General features: G+C 43.3%; 1 protein-coding gene across 1 annotated transcript in view; it reads left to right on the top strand.

The window, feature by feature from the left end:
• Window positions 1-14,863, top strand: part of Lrpprc (leucine rich pentatricopeptide repeat containing) — an 83,961-nt gene extending 69,098 nt beyond the window's left edge. The window contains exons 31-38 of the mRNA XM_021186193.1: window positions 3,498-3,586; window positions 7,180-7,381; window positions 9,443-9,582; window positions 9,712-9,827; window positions 11,969-12,043; window positions 12,943-13,027; window positions 14,059-14,201; window positions 14,650-14,863. Coding sequence (XP_021041852.1) covers window positions 3,498-3,586; window positions 7,180-7,381; window positions 9,443-9,582; window positions 9,712-9,827; window positions 11,969-12,043; window positions 12,943-13,027; window positions 14,059-14,201; window positions 14,650-14,706 — 907 coding nt within the window. The 3' untranslated portion in view covers window positions 14,707-14,863. The remainder of the gene's footprint in view (window positions 1-3,497; window positions 3,587-7,179; window positions 7,382-9,442; window positions 9,583-9,711; window positions 9,828-11,968; window positions 12,044-12,942; window positions 13,028-14,058; window positions 14,202-14,649) is intronic.
• Window positions 14,864-15,139: the final 276 nt, after the last annotated feature.

Below are 15,139 nucleotides of genomic sequence, written 5' to 3'. Positions count from 1 at the left end.
CGAGGCCAGCCTGGTCTACAGAGTGAGTTCCAGGACAGCCAGGGCTACACAGAGAAACCCTGTCTCGAAAAGCCAAAAAAAAAAAAAAAAAAAAAGCAGGCTAAGCAAGTCATGGGAGCAAGCCAGTAAGCAGCATCCCTCCATGGCCTCTGCATCAGCTCCTGCCTCTGTTCCTGCCCTGTGTGAGTTCCTGCTCTGACTTCCCTCAGTGAAGAACAGTGATGTGAAAGTATAATCCATACAAGCCCTTACCTTCCTTAGTTGTAGCAATAGAAACCCTAGGACAGGCTTTAACCTTGAGCCATTAAAATGTTTTTCATCCTTCTCTAAGATTGTAACTTGAAGCCCTTCTTGCAGAGGTCCAGTTGGTGGACCATACCTTTAATCCTAGCATTCAGAAGGCAGATCTCTGAGTTCAGGGCCAGCTTGGTCTACAGAGCAAGTTGTAGGACTGTTCCTGCACTGGAAGTACTGGAATTATGCAACTAACTGTTACTGAAAGTATGTCATGTTAATGTCTTTGGATTCATTCCTGGCTGTCTCTCCCCCTCCCAGTTCTTTATCAGTCAGTATCAGAGTAGAAAATACTTGTTGATTGTGCTAGCAGGTTAGTTCCTTCCGTGGGTAAAGGCACGTGCCGCCAAGGCCGACAACCTGAGGAAAGAACCGACTCCTGCAACTTGTCCTTTGACCTCTGTAGATTGTGTGTGCCCCCCCCCCAACACGCACACGCACACACAAGTATAAAAATCATTTCTCAAAAATAACAGTTGGGTGTACAGGCTACTTGATTTTATTATGGAGACCATGTGTGGGCTCCATTGCTCTGGTCTTGGTCCTCCTCCTCCTCCTCCTCTTCCTGTTCCTCCTCTTCCTCCTCGCTAGCCAGGATGCTGACATCAGCAATTCTCAGTGTCTGGAACAAACAGTAAGTGGTTTTCTTAGGAAGCCTAGACAACAGCCCTCACTGCCTTCCTGTTTCTTTCTGCCTAGAAATGGTGCTTAGTCGGCCCCTGACTGCTTTCACTGGGCTCACCAGGTTTTTTTATTCAAGGTGACATAAATTAGAAGCATTGACAAATATTTTACATGTGTATTTTATAAGCACAAGCCACAGTTCGTTCATTGCTCCGAAATGATGGAAGTTTCCCTGAAACACACTCTTCCTTAGTTTAAAAGGACTAATATTTGCAGCTAAAGGGAAGCTGTAAGATGGAAACCCTTTTCTCTCCATAACTTTTTCTTTATTTTGACTGTTCCAAAAGTCTGAAATTGTATGCCGCCCACTTCAGTAGCCACCAGCCTAGGTGTGACTTTAAATTATGTAAAATGAAATATAATTTAATTACATATTTCCCGTGGCTAGTGGCTAACAGCACAAAAAAGGGCATTCCCTTTATCACATTTTAGTAACGAAAAAATAAAACTAAAAATTAGGAACCAAGGGGGCTGGAGAGATGGTTACAAGCACTGACTGTTCTTCGAAAGGTCCTGAGTTCAAATCCCAGTAACTACATGGTGCCTCACAACCATCTATAATGAGATCTGACGTCCTCTTCTGGTGTGTCTGAAGTCAGCTACAGTGTACTTAGATATAGTAATAACATAAATCTTTTTTAAAAAATTAGGAACCAAAATTAAATTTCTCGAGTTTGTATAAATGATCCAACGGTTTCTCTGAGTAACTTCATACTTTTTATCTCTTTGCCGGATTAGAATACATTTTCTACTATTGAGTTAATAAAGGAAATTTTCTTCCATCTCATATTAATCTCTACTTTCATATTTGAAACAAATACAGGGAGCTCTTTGAGGACTATTTAAATGATGTTATGCAGTTTTCAAAAAGCTTGTTGCTTATTCTTGTCAGTTAAAAGACAAGATTTACTGTCTCATGGTTTCAGATGGCTTTTGTGGTTGGTGTTTTTATTTTGAGGTTTGGTGGTGGTGGTTTGGTTTAGTTTGGACACTTTGTCTCACTGTGTTGCTATTGCTGGCCTGTTAGGTATTCTCTCTACAGACCAGGCGCTAGGATTAAAAGCTAGTTTTAGACTGTAAGAATATGTATGTTTTCATATTCATTCCCCCCCACACATACACATCTCCCTTTTTATTTTTGTTTGAGACAGTGTTTCTCTAAAGCCCTGGCTGTCCTGAAATTAGCTCTGTAGACCAGGCTGGCCTGGAACGCAGAGATTCTTCTGCTCTGCCTCCTGAGTGCTGGGATGACATGGTCCACTGCCACCCAGCCTAAGTAATATGCTTAAGTGACTATGGTGCACTGCAGATGGTGATGATGATGATGACAGTGTGAGAAGTGAGACTGTAGTAGTGCCTGATTTGTATTTATTCAGGCTACAGGTTGGGAAGCAGGTTCTTTAAACAGTTGGTGTCACATAAGAGTTGTTGACTTAGAAGCTTTGACAAATGGAACAGGGAGAAGGTCATACAAAGCGGCAGCTATGGGGATTGGTCAGGGGGAATGGGGAGGTCCTGTGTGTGGGGACTGAAGAGTGGCTGAGAGGGTGGCGCTGTCTGGCTGGTATTCTTGTACCGTGCTCAGGACTTTCACTCTGTGCTGGCAGCCATGGGGATTGACAGTAAGGTCACTGCTGAGCTGATAAGGCAGCTCCTGCTCCTTGTGACCTCTTAGTGTTTCCTAATCGGAAGTCAGCCCTGGGGTGTTGGGGATGCTAACATTTCATCCCAAGACATGGATGGACAAACAGTGTAGCAAACAAAGTGCTTCCGGTTAGACTTCAGGGGGTTGTCTGTCCGTCTCATCTGGTTTTAGTTAACTCCTATAGGATTTGGTGCTAAGTAAAGCTATTTTTTGCTCTTGAGTTTTAGTTAGGAAGTTTGTTTTTAAGTCTGTGGTCATGTGAAATTTTATTTTAGTGTTACAATGGTTTTGGTTCTGTGCTCTGTTTAAAACCTTTAAAAACTGTATCTAGATGACAGAAATTTGAAAATTAATCAGCTAAATGATATGGTGTTAGTAATATGCGTTAGTTTATATGTAAAGTATACAGTACTGAAAATAGTTCATTTTTGTTGCTGGAAGAATAGTTTTATATTTTATAATTATAGTAAATGTAGGGAAGAGAGAGAGAGAGAGAGAGAGAGAGAGAGAGAGAGAGAGAGAGAGAGAGAGAAGTATCCAGCCTAGGATATAGCGAACAATGCAGGGCATGCGGTTATTTTAGTCACCTAATATGTCAGTACTCAAGAATCTGAACCGATTGTTTAAAAAAAATCTTGTACTTTGTTTCTTTTGTTGCTCATTTCCAACTTTGTCATCTGTCAGAATGCAAAAAAAAATTATCCTTCTATAACCATTGACAGGAGAACACAAAAGCTGTCTCCAGGTCGATATTTTGCAGCAATATTTTTAACATACGAACAGTAGTTTTTATAATTTCACCTTGGTGCTCAACCGTTTATTATCGTATCAGAAGCATGTCAGTAATTCCTTTCTAAATGTCTGCTTCTTTTAGCGCGGAGACCCACATCAAGGGCTTCACACTGAACGATGCTGCCAACAGCCTCCTCATCATAAGGCAAGTTAGGCGGGATTATTTGAAAGGTATGTCAGAATGCTTGACCTTTGCGTCACGTTAATGCCTCTGCAGAGGTTTCTTGTAACGCCCTTCGAATACTTGGATAAAGGAGTCCATTTAGCAAATTACCTGCTTATCAAGAGCCTTTTGTGGTAGCTGAGAGACGTAAATTACTGTACATGCATTTATAATACGGCTTGAATATGAATGTGCTGTCATCTGACCACTTAGTCCAGTTTCCATCCCATTTAACACAAGATGGGCTTTCTTAAGATGAATCACAGCTCTTCAGACATGCAAAATTCGTGTTCCAGAGCGAGGGAAAGTACAGGCTTTCAAGTGCGTTAAAATTCACAGCACAAGTCATTTTGCTTTGGAAATTAACATACTTTGGAGGTCTGAAACAATTCCCAGCAGTTATTTCATGCATGTTGTGTTGGTTGTATATGAGATAGCAAATGAGTTAAATTGAGTGTTAAGTGTGTGAGATTGTGCACCAAATGATTGTAATATTGATTTTTTAAAAACCTAATCTGATACTTTTTAAATAGTTCATAACTCCAAGAACAGTGAAATGCAGCAATTGTTTAGAGTTGCATGTCACAAGGGTAACGCTGAGGACACAAAGGTGACTAAGAAGGACTGGGACATGGGAGCTGACGGTTTCGTGGAGCCTGTTCGTGGGTTTACAGTGGGGTAAATTAGCTCTCAAGGGGGTCAGTGATGACTTTGAGGTTAGGGAAGCAGCTTTTCAATTAACTTTCAGGGCTGAATTTTAGTCAGTGTAGCAACAAACGCCCTTAGGAGACTCGGGTTAGAAGCTCTGTCTGCTCTTAACTGGCAGGCTGGTTTCTTTCCCAGGCTCTGATAATAATGCTTCTCTTTGCTTTGCAATTCATCAAGTAGTTTGCATCTCCTGAGAGGAAGCTGGCTGTGTGAATGTTCAGCCTTAGTGACTTACAGTACCTTAGCTTGCTGGTCCTCAGCTGTCTTCCTCCCCGACGGCGACCATTTCTCTTTGCAGAGTTTCAGCTCTTCCTCAGGTAGTCTGCATACCAGCAGTCTTTTTGACAGTTTTGAATTGTAATCAGGAGATGCAGTAAGGCTTGTTTTTAAAATTTGAAGGTTTTATTTTCAATAGAAATGATTTTGTGAGATTTATTTTTCGTGTAGATTTTAAGACTTTGAAACTTTGAACTGGACATGGCAGTGCACACTGTAATCCTAGGACACGAGAGGCTGAGGCAGGAAGACTGTTCATATTTGAGCCAGCCTAGACTTGGACCGCAGTGAGGCTGTCCCAGAAACAAAGAGGGGATTACAGTCGGCTTTAAATTTTAAATAGCTAATATTTCTATGGACACAAAGAACAGATTTATTTTAACTTTAAGAATTCAGTTTGGAACTAACTATGTCCCAAGGCCCTTTCTTGACTCCCTCCCTTCCCTCAGTGCCGTGGTGGAGTCTCTGCTGTCAGGTGTGGGCACACTTGGAGGAGTCACGAGCCCACTGACTCCTCCTTCCACTTCCACCAGCCCTTGCTGCCCACCCCAAGCCACACTGTGCTGACCTCTGTGAAGGCACAGGGCTCATCAACAAGGCAGGAATAGTCTGTGTCCACATTTGCTCTGTAGCCAAAGAGAGTTCCTGATTTTCTTCAGTCTCAGATTTGCTGACTCTTCCAAGTTTATTTTAATGAAATTTCTCTGTGGCAGTAAACAGCAATTAAATCTTAGAGTAATTTACAAACTGATACTTTTGCAGACTGTCAATAGCTGTTATGCTAAGCAGGACACTCAGTCTTACTAGAGAGTAATTGAAGGACTATTGGAATGTTGAGTGAGTTGGAGACGACTTGGAGACAAGGGGCATGGGTAGGGATCACTCCTTAGGTCATTCATGGTACAGATGGCACATTCTGTGGTGTGGTTTATATAAGGAGCTCTTGTATTCCCCTTGGGTAGGCACACACTGGTCTGTCCTGCTTGCCTCTCGATTCTCCTGTCCTATAGGTGCAGCACCTGGAGTGGGGAAGGGTCTTAGTCCGGCATTCTGCTCCGGGCCTCTAACCTAGGGGAAAGAGATACTGAGCCACCAAGCCTCTGCTTCTAAGTGCAGGAAGGCTCTTTGAACAGGGCTTCTGAGCCCGTGCCTGTGAACGCTTAATCAGTCCGAGCCGTTTGTGTTTGTTTTGTTTTGTTTTAAAACTCATCCACTAGCAGAAAGCTCTTCTCTGACAGTGGGCTTAAATACCCAGGACACTGAGCGGAACTGCCGGTGCATGTCCACCCTTTAACAAGATCCTATCAAGCTCATTGTCTGGGCATCATATTTTAAAGTAGCATAGAGGCATTTTTGTTTCTGGTGTGTGCATACATATCTGTAACATCTACCACTTTTTAAACTGTTTCCCCATTTCAGTATTTGACAGTCCATGGTCTGGATCATGTGTAAATTTGAAATTATAATAGTTTATTCAGTAAAGAAGACTAGATCGATCACGGCTTTTACTTCATTGTTTTTAATAGACTGTTTAATTACTACCCTCTGCCTTCCCACCTGAAGAGAAGCTGCTCTCCCGGAAGCGGCTGGAGAGCCTTAGCGTTGCCTAGGGTACAGTGGTTTAATTGCTGCACCGCTGGGAAGTCGTGATTGTTAGGCTGAGTATGAGTGTGCGCGCGCGTGCGGCTCCTCTCTTCCTCCACCTCACTTAACACACACATCTCATCCCCTGCTGCCCTGCCCGGCTGTGAAGTAGGAAGGCATCCATATTTATCTGTGAGAGTGTTTGTAATTAGGAGCATTTACACAAGCAAGCCCCCTGACTGTAGCCCTAAGAGGCAATGAGCTTTATTCTCTCTGAAAACTGAATGCAGCAAATGTCTGCCAGGAGCCTGCTTGCGTGGGAGATGTGTGAGTGTGCAGTTCCGTGACACTCACTCCACACGGCTGGGTTTGTGGGATTCGCTTCTGTTTGGACCATTTTCAAGAATGAAAATGAGTTGTTAAAATTTTTTCATAATTATGTGGGCTTTGAGTTCGTAAAACTTGGGAAATTGTTAATGTGGATCGAAGTTATTTGTTTGCTTTTTAGTTTTTTGTTTATTTTTTTTTTTTTTTTTTTTTTTTGGTTTTGGTTTATTCTTTTTTGAGAAAAAGTTTTTCCTTTCAGAGCTGGAGAGATGGCTCAGTGGTTGAGAGCACTGGCTGCTCTTCCAGAGGACCCGGGTTTAATTCTGAGCACCCGCATGGCAGCTCACAGCTATTTGTATCCCCAGTTCCAGGAGATCTGTCATACTCACCCAGACACATATGCAGACAGAACACTAATACACAATTTTTACAAAAAAGTTCTTCCTTTCTCTTACTTTCCTCATGACCCAGTCCATGAGCAGAACGGAACTTGGTGTCAGTCATGGCTGCTGCCTCCTCGCACGGCACAGTCAGATGCATCAGTTTTAAAAAGACTTTTTACAAAGTGTCAATATTTTCTGTAATCTAAGGTAAATTATTTATATTTACATATTTTTTTTAGTTTAGCCATTGATGCTCTTGTCTAAAAGGTGGTTTCAAGGTTAAAGTCAGTGCGTGTCAGTCCTCCCTCCGCTTCTCACTGCAGCGGCCCTGGCAACTCTGAGAGCGGCGTTGGATCTGAAGCAGGTTCCGTCCCAGATCGCCGTGACCCGCCTCATCCAGGCGCTGGCCTTGAAGGGTGATGTGGAAAGCATAGAGGCCATTCAGAAGATGGTGGCTGGACTTGACACAATTGGACTCTCAAGAATGGTTTTTATCAATAACATCGCTTTGGCCCAGATGAAGAAGTGAGTATATTGTCAAGCTTTCTTGACTGAGGATTATTTCAGATGACCACCTTTACAATGTTCTTGTCCTTTACATCTTTTGGAAAACATGTCAGCCATAGGAAATGTTCCATCCTAATTACTGTGTTCATTATTTACTATTAAAATTAATCATGTTAAAATGTATTTTATCTTTAGTCTTAAACTAAACGTTTATAATTCATAAAATAGACTCCATAGCTGCTGACTCACGTATGTGTGCACGATCCATACAAGCTGTATGTGCATGTGTCCATGTACACTCCCATGTGTGTATATAAAATGTGAACACGTGTGCGTCGTTATTAAAACACTTCTTTTATAAAAATTAAAGTCATTTCTTTTCCTAACCAGCAGTTCTTTAGCGTCTTAACACACTGCTAGAGTACTGATTCAGGACTTAGGAAGCCTGTTAAGAGCACACACGTCTCCATGGTCGTGATGTGTGTAGCTTTGTGATGAGAACCTGGCCAGCAAACATAAGACCCTGAGTTCTCTTCCAAGCATTTTAAAAACTGGTTCAGCATCTCTCCCTGTCAGTACACATCCACAAGAAGAGAAATGTTCAGACTTCATCGCCGCTGGAGAGGGACAGGCAGGCAGGCAGATTTCTTTGATGTCCCTGATACCTTACTCATACTAAGGTGTCGTGAGAGTGAACAAGATGATTTAGGCCCATAACCCCAGAGCTCAGAAGACTGCTGCAGGGGGATGATCATGAGTTTGATGACAGTCTGGGCTGTGTAATGAAACCTTTCTCAGAAACACAGTCTAAGAACAGTCTAGAACTGGTCTTGCTAGCACTTTGAAGGGAGATGTTCTTTAGTAGTTAAGCTTGGATGTATAGAGACAGGATGGGAAACGCTGTTTTGCAAGAGGCACTTTTGTTTGTTTATTCCTGTTTCTTTTAGTAGAAAATGTTTTGGTTTTAACTTTAAACTGTTTCCTCGGGGCTAGAGCGATGGCTCATTTCTTTATGAGTCAATCGATGTCTTCCAAAAGACCCAGGTTCAGTTCCCAACACCCACATGGCAGCTCCCAGCCATGTAGGCTCTGACACTTCCCCTGATATCCATACCAACATGCAGGCAAGACAGCCATTATAGATTTAAACTATTTCCCTAAATAGAGTTTCAAACTTCATTTTTAATAAGAAAATGTGATTTTTAAAATTTGATCTATGTAAGAGCTAGATGAATGTTTTAAATTTATGATATATTATTTTTTATGCTGTGGGAAATGTTTTTACTCACTTAATAACTCTTCTACCTAAGCCCATAAGACGCTTGTTTTTAATTAGAATTGTTATTCTTTTTTTTTTTTAAGATTTATTTATTATTATACATAAATACACTGTAGCTGTCTTCAGATGCACCAGAAGAGGGTGTCAGATCTCATTACAGGTGGTTGTGAGCCACCATGTGGTTGCTGGGATTTAAACTCAGGACCTTCAGAAGAGTAGTCAGTGCTCTTAACCGCTGAACCATCTCTCCAGCCCAGAATTCTCACTCTTAATATACTAATTTCAACATGAAGTTCATTTATGTCAGCAGTTATAACTGCACGGATCAGTCATAGATTACCTCATCATAAGACAGTGAGAAGGATATTGTTTCCTACTTTGTTCAGGAAGGCCACAGAATTTCTTTTTTTTCCCCCCAAAAGTGCCCTTTTCTGAGGATTCTAGTATTGAGTATTTTCCAAATATATGGTGCCCGATGAAAAGAAATCTCCGTTAGCCATGAAAGTACAACTTTTCGCTGTATGATCTTTTTATTTTTTTCATCTCCAAATGTCGTGTGTTGTCTTTGCTTCATATTCTAGTGCCCTCTGTGATCTATAAAGCCCAAATTAATAGCATTTTATATCTATATAACTAGGTTATGTTACATGATAGGCCTTGAAAATTATTGTTATTAATCTGGTTGCTTATAAATATAGTCCTTTTTTTCTGAAGTATTTGCATGAGTATCCACATGAGTTAAAACGGACTGCAATTTTATACAAGTAAATACCTTATTGTGATTTTGTTTTCTTTTACAGTAATAAACTTGATGCTGCCATAGAAAACATTGAGCACTTGCTTGCCTCAGAGAACCAAGCCATAGAACCTCAGTTCTTTGGCTTGTCGTATCTATTCAGAAAAGTAATCGAGGAGCAGATGGAGCCAGCGCTGGAGAAGTGTGAGTTGCCTTGCTGTGAAAAGAGCGTAGATGCTCATCTTTGTCTTGGGTGAAATTGGCCTAGACTTCTTTGGCCTGTGAGCCATTCCCGTTTAGTGACCACTTTTTCCTTACCTGTGTTTCTTGCAGTAAGCATCATGTCTGAGAGAATGGCGAATCAGTTTGCACTTTACAAGCCCGTCACTGACCTCTTCCTGCAGCTTGTGGATTCAGGCAAGGTGGATGAGGCCAGAGCTCTCTTAGAGGTAATGACTCCTTATCGGGGCTCGGGGCTCGTGAAAAGTGAACTAGACCGGAGTGCACGGGATGGACGACACTCCTGCTAGAACCCTGAAGTTCAGTGTGAATCCAGATTGCATGATGACCCTGTGGGCTGTATATTGCCAGTTTTAAAGATGTCAGGTCGAACTGGAAATCCTAGTAATTAAGACAGGCGTTGAAGTAGGAAACTGAGACAAGTGTTTCTGCAAAGATGGGTAATGCAAAGCATCAAATCCTTTGGTTTCCTAATTTCTTTAATGCTCTAAATACTGTGCATCACCATGGCAACACAGTTTGCAAACAAGAAGTAGGAAATGTTTGCTTTTCACGTACAGCTTCTCACTTGAATACTCAAACATTCTCAGTGCCTTATTCAAGGTTTATTAAGAGTTGAATTTGCTTTCTATTCACTAATGTGTCACAGACATATTAAATGACAAATGTGGCTCTCTGTGGCCCACACTCAGTTAAATCAGCAATCTGGAGGAGAGGAGATGACTGCATTCATGCCATTTTAACAGCTCTAAATAGAAAGCTGTGCCAAGCGCGCTGGAGCGGTGGGTGATCCGCCGCCGCTGGCAATGTACACAAACAGGCACCGCCGGGGGCCCCTTCCCAGCAGGTGGCAGTCAAACAGTCACGGTGATCCCGCCAGCGGCTGTGTTTGTGTAGACTCCCTGTGTCAAATTGAGGCCTGGGACCAATTTCTGATTGTAAATACTGTTATGTTCACTTCTGCTCCTACCAGCTGGGAGGAGTAAGTGAAGATGTGGACGGCGCGCTCTAGCCACTGGCTTGAGCTTCAGGTTTGATCCAAGTGTGTCTAGCTTGACAGCACAAGCCACGCCACTTACAGAGGCGAGTCTGAACATTTTCCTCTGCTTTAACAGTTACATAAAGACGCAGATTGCTTCTGCCGTTTGGTTTGGTTTGGTTACTTCCTTGGTAGGAAATTGGACGATAGTTTTATGGGAATCTTCATTGTTCTCTCAGGAGCCAGCCTTCTTTTACGCTTTGTCTCCCTGGGTTTGGAGCTAACAGGTTACCCTGGGCTGTAAGCACAGATACCTAGTCACACTGGTGAAGGTGTTCTTTCACCTTGAACACACTCTTCTGATTGCTCTCTAGAGGAGGACCTTGCTGGCTCTACCAGCTCATTGTGAGCCACCATTTTCATGCCTTCCAGAGAAGTAGAATTGCCAGCAGCCGTGCTCAGAGCTGTCTCCAGCAGCCGTACCACACCTTGGAGCTCTCGGTGGTGGCTGAGTGCAGACCTGACAGCAGCCCCATCTCTGCCTGCCACACAATGAGGAGCTGAGCTTCTCTAGTGAGGCGCACTTGGCTCCCGGGTGTTTATGACGCCAATGTTGTGCGTGTCCCAGCCATTTTTTGTGCTGTTCATCTTAGCACTGACAGTGTTATAAAGCTTTGAGCAAGCACTGTGCTGTCAGAAATGTGGAGGATGACATCTGCGATGATGTAAACTAAAATATTGTCTTGCCAGATTTCATTTGACTAAAGCATGTAGGACTGGATAGACACTTGATTTATCTGGTCTGTCATAGAAACTTTGTTAGTATAACTTTTGTCTCTTTCTCGAGCACTGGCTGTCTGTTGCAGTGAAAGCCTTTTATAACTGCTGAGATTGAAATCAGTCCTTTTGTATGCATAAGTGTAGGTAATTATACTTTAAAGAGAACTTGCTTTGTACATTTTAATTTTTATAAAGAAACGAGCAGTTATCTCCCTGACACCTTATTAAATGTATAATTAACCTTATGATCCCTCGCTCACTTGTGAATGCTTGGCAGAGTAATTGGCGAGGAGCGCTGGTCCTTCCTCCCTCTTGCTTTGCAGTCCTGAGCCTTGTTCTGTGCTTGTTGAAGCATTAGTTTAATTTTCCCCTTTTCTCTTTAAACAAACTTCATCCTTGATGCAGAGAGCCACACTCACCAGGGTTGACACAGCTCGCCCATCGCCCCCTTTCGTGCCTAAGTAAACCTGGCCGGATGCTGGGCTCCTGGTGGGCATGGTGCGTTGCTGTGTCACCGGGAACTTCCTTAATTGGGAGATTTGCCCTGGCTGGCTCACTTAACACTGACACTGACACTGCTCTACCTTTCAGAGATGCGGTGCCATTGCCGAGCAGAGCTCAGTTCTGTCGGTGTTCTGTCAGAGGACTGCTCAGAAACCGAAAAAGGTACGGAGCTTTGTTACTAGCCATTCAGTCAGATGGTCCTGACCCAGTGCGGCTCAGAACCTCACTGAAAACTCCACAGGAAGGAGACATGGCCTGGCTATATTTGGCTACTTTTTAAAAGTGTGTGTGTGTGTGTGTGTGTGTAAGTGTGTGTGTGTAAGTGTGTAAAAGACAACAGGTCCTATTTGATGTTTTGGGTGCTGGTGTATAGTTTGATGGTAGAACCTTCTTAGGGTGCGCCAAATCCTGATATGACCCTCAGTCTTATATCCTCAGGAGATGGGCAAGAAGGAGTTCAGAAGAGCCTCGGGCGGATCTGACTCTGTGCTGAGGGGTGGGCGTGGGGTTGGGACCTTTACGTGCTGAGCACAGTGCATTGGCAGTGCAGTGGGCTAGATTGGACTTGGGTAAGAACTATGTGAAGGTCACTGCAGACTTAACTCAGTCTTCTCTGCAGAAAGCCCTCCAGGCAGTGAAGTCACCCTCCTGGGAAACCCTAATGCACTTGTGTACCAGATAGGGGGCGCTGCAGAGCCTTTCTCTTCATAGTTTATCCTGAATTCTTTTTACATAAAATACAACTTATTTCTGTAAAGTTTATCTTACAACTTTTTGATAAGTTAACAGTTGATAAAAGAAGTGTTCAGTCCTTTGATTTTGTTTTATATTTATTCTTGAAAGCACTCAGATATGTAAATGAAATGCCTTTAATTATTAAAAATGTTGATTTTTATCTGGCTATGATTTATCAAATTAATATCAAATGCTGAGATACACAGAAGTCAAATGATGCATTAAGTCACGCGGTGGTTCTGCTCTAACTGTAGTAGTTTATGACACTGTGTGTGTCTGCTACCTCTGCAGGCTGCTTTTGAGTATTACCTTTGTTTACCTTCTAGGCACCAGTTCTGAAGACCTTGTTAGAACTGATTCCTGAGTTACGTGAAAACGATAAAGTATATTCTTGCAGCATGAAAAGCTATGGTAATAAATTTAATCTTACTACATTATTCAAGTGATGTAAATATTTCTAAGTATAGTCAACTGTGAGATCAGCTCAAAGGAATATTCCTAAATTTCAGATAATTACTCATTCACTTACTATAGAAAAGCATGAGATTGTTCCTAGAGCTTTAACATTGAAAAACGTTCCTGAACACCTCCGGAGTGTCCCGGGCAGACTCTGTGAGGAAGCCGCTCCTCCCTCCCAAGGCCCGCCCTGTAGGGGAGAAGTGCGGCCGCCTCCTGCCTCTGCGTTCCCTGAGGCCAAGGCTAATCTCCTGCCTCAGCTGAAGTGCACAGCCATCGATGTTCACAGTCAGACAGTCCATGAGAAGGAGGCAGTGGAAGGTTTGTCACAGAGCAGATGAAATGCTGATGTGTCCGTGTCCCACCCTCAGACCTGCTCGTTACACTGAGGTATAGTGGAGCAGCAGACTTAGAACTAGTAAATCGATTCTTTGTTCCCACATGGAGTCTTGCAATATTTACAAACAGCAGACATCATAGACCTCCTTATGTGAGTAGCAAGCTATATCAAATGCCTTAAAAAGTGGACGATTAGGGCAGAGGTGAATAAGGATGCAGACCCAGGCCTGCAGAATGAGGGTCCTTGCAGCAGGGGTGCCCCTTTCACAGGGAAGCTGCCTGGCTGAGCTTTCGCAGGTCCCCACTCCTCCCCTTGAGAGAGAGCATCAGGGCTAACCCCTGCTCCTCACAGCCTCATGCTCTACAGTTGAGAATGTGATCGTTCCATTTACACCGTGGTTCCTCCGCTAGATACACCTGGTGCCATGAATGGTGTTCTTCAGGCTCCCTGTGCCAGCCCACCCTTTCCCTTACCTCACAGTGAGCGCGGTGGAGGGAGGCAGACTGTGGGTTCTGAGTGGCCCCTATGGGACCTTGCAGTCCCTTGTCTCAGACCCTGGAGTGCCTGGGCAGCAAAGAGTGCAAGGGAAAGAAGAGGGTCTCTTCACCTGCGAGTCATCTCTCTCCTCTGACTCCTTTTCCTTCAGCCTTAGACAAAGATGTGGCCTCGGCTAAAGCACTGTATGAGTATTTGACAGCCAAGAACTTGAAGCTGAATGACCTGTTTCTCAAGCGCTATGCGTCTTTGCTCAAGGATGTCGGCGAACCAGTCCCCTTCCCCGAGCCCCCTGTGAGTATTGTTAGTTAAGAGAGAGATGCCGCATGGGTTCATGTGTGCCTAAGGATACTCTAGGACCAGGAGAGTGAAGAGAAAACAGGTTGAATAATTTCCAAGAAGTAGGTGTCTGAGGATCCGTGGGAGAGCTAAGGGCCTGAGCAGTGAGTGACCGTGGGCTGGGGTGGGGTGCCCTGGGGTGGACGCAAGGTGTGTTACAAACCTTTAGCTGTGGCTTTATCAAACTTTCTCAGGCATTTTCTACATAAGGTCTGACTTAGCCCTGGTGCTCTAATGCAGAGCTTGAGGCTTTTGAACTTGGCATTTTGCAAACACAGAAGACTGCCCAGGCTGAAAGCCCGGGTACTCAGCTGCGGCCAAGCGGCAGGGACCCCGTGCTCTCTGCTTTAAAGTCTGTGTTCTGCTTGCTCGTAACTGTCATTTCTCTCTCTCTCCTTAACAGGAAAGCTTTGCATTTTATATAAAGCAACTAAAGGAAGCAAGCGAGAGCCCTTCATGAGAGAAGCAGCACGGCTGTGTGTGTGTGTGTCTGTCTGTCTGTGTGTGTGTCTGTGTGTGTGTGTGTGTGTGTGTGTGCGTGCGTGCGCGCACGCGCCTGTGTCTAAATGTTATTTCTAAAATGTACTTGAGAGGAAAATAAACCAATGAAAATTTAAGTGTTTATGTATTTTTTATGTATAAAATTCACCATTCACCACTGTATTGCCAATAAGAATATATATTTAGTTGCTGGGCCTTTTGGGGGGGTTGTTTATTTCCTTTTTTCTAAACATAAATTGATGACATTTTCTTTAAGATCTCAGAGCTCCAAATGCAGTGGCTGGAGTGCCCCCTTTTTGGTTTTAGGGTTTTGTTTGTACAAGCTACTGTGATTCATGAGAGAATAAACTAAATACTGGTTTGTAGTCAAATATGAGAATAGACAGTAGTGT

Source organism: Mus caroli, chromosome 17 (assembly GCF_900094665.2).
Source record: "Mus caroli chromosome 17, CAROLI_EIJ_v1.1, whole genome shotgun sequence".
In the NCBI taxonomy this organism is placed as follows: Eukaryota; Metazoa; Chordata; class Mammalia; order Rodentia; family Muridae; genus Mus; species Mus caroli.
Note: the sequence above shows the minus strand (reverse complement) of the source record. Positions and strands in the feature narration are given on the sequence as shown.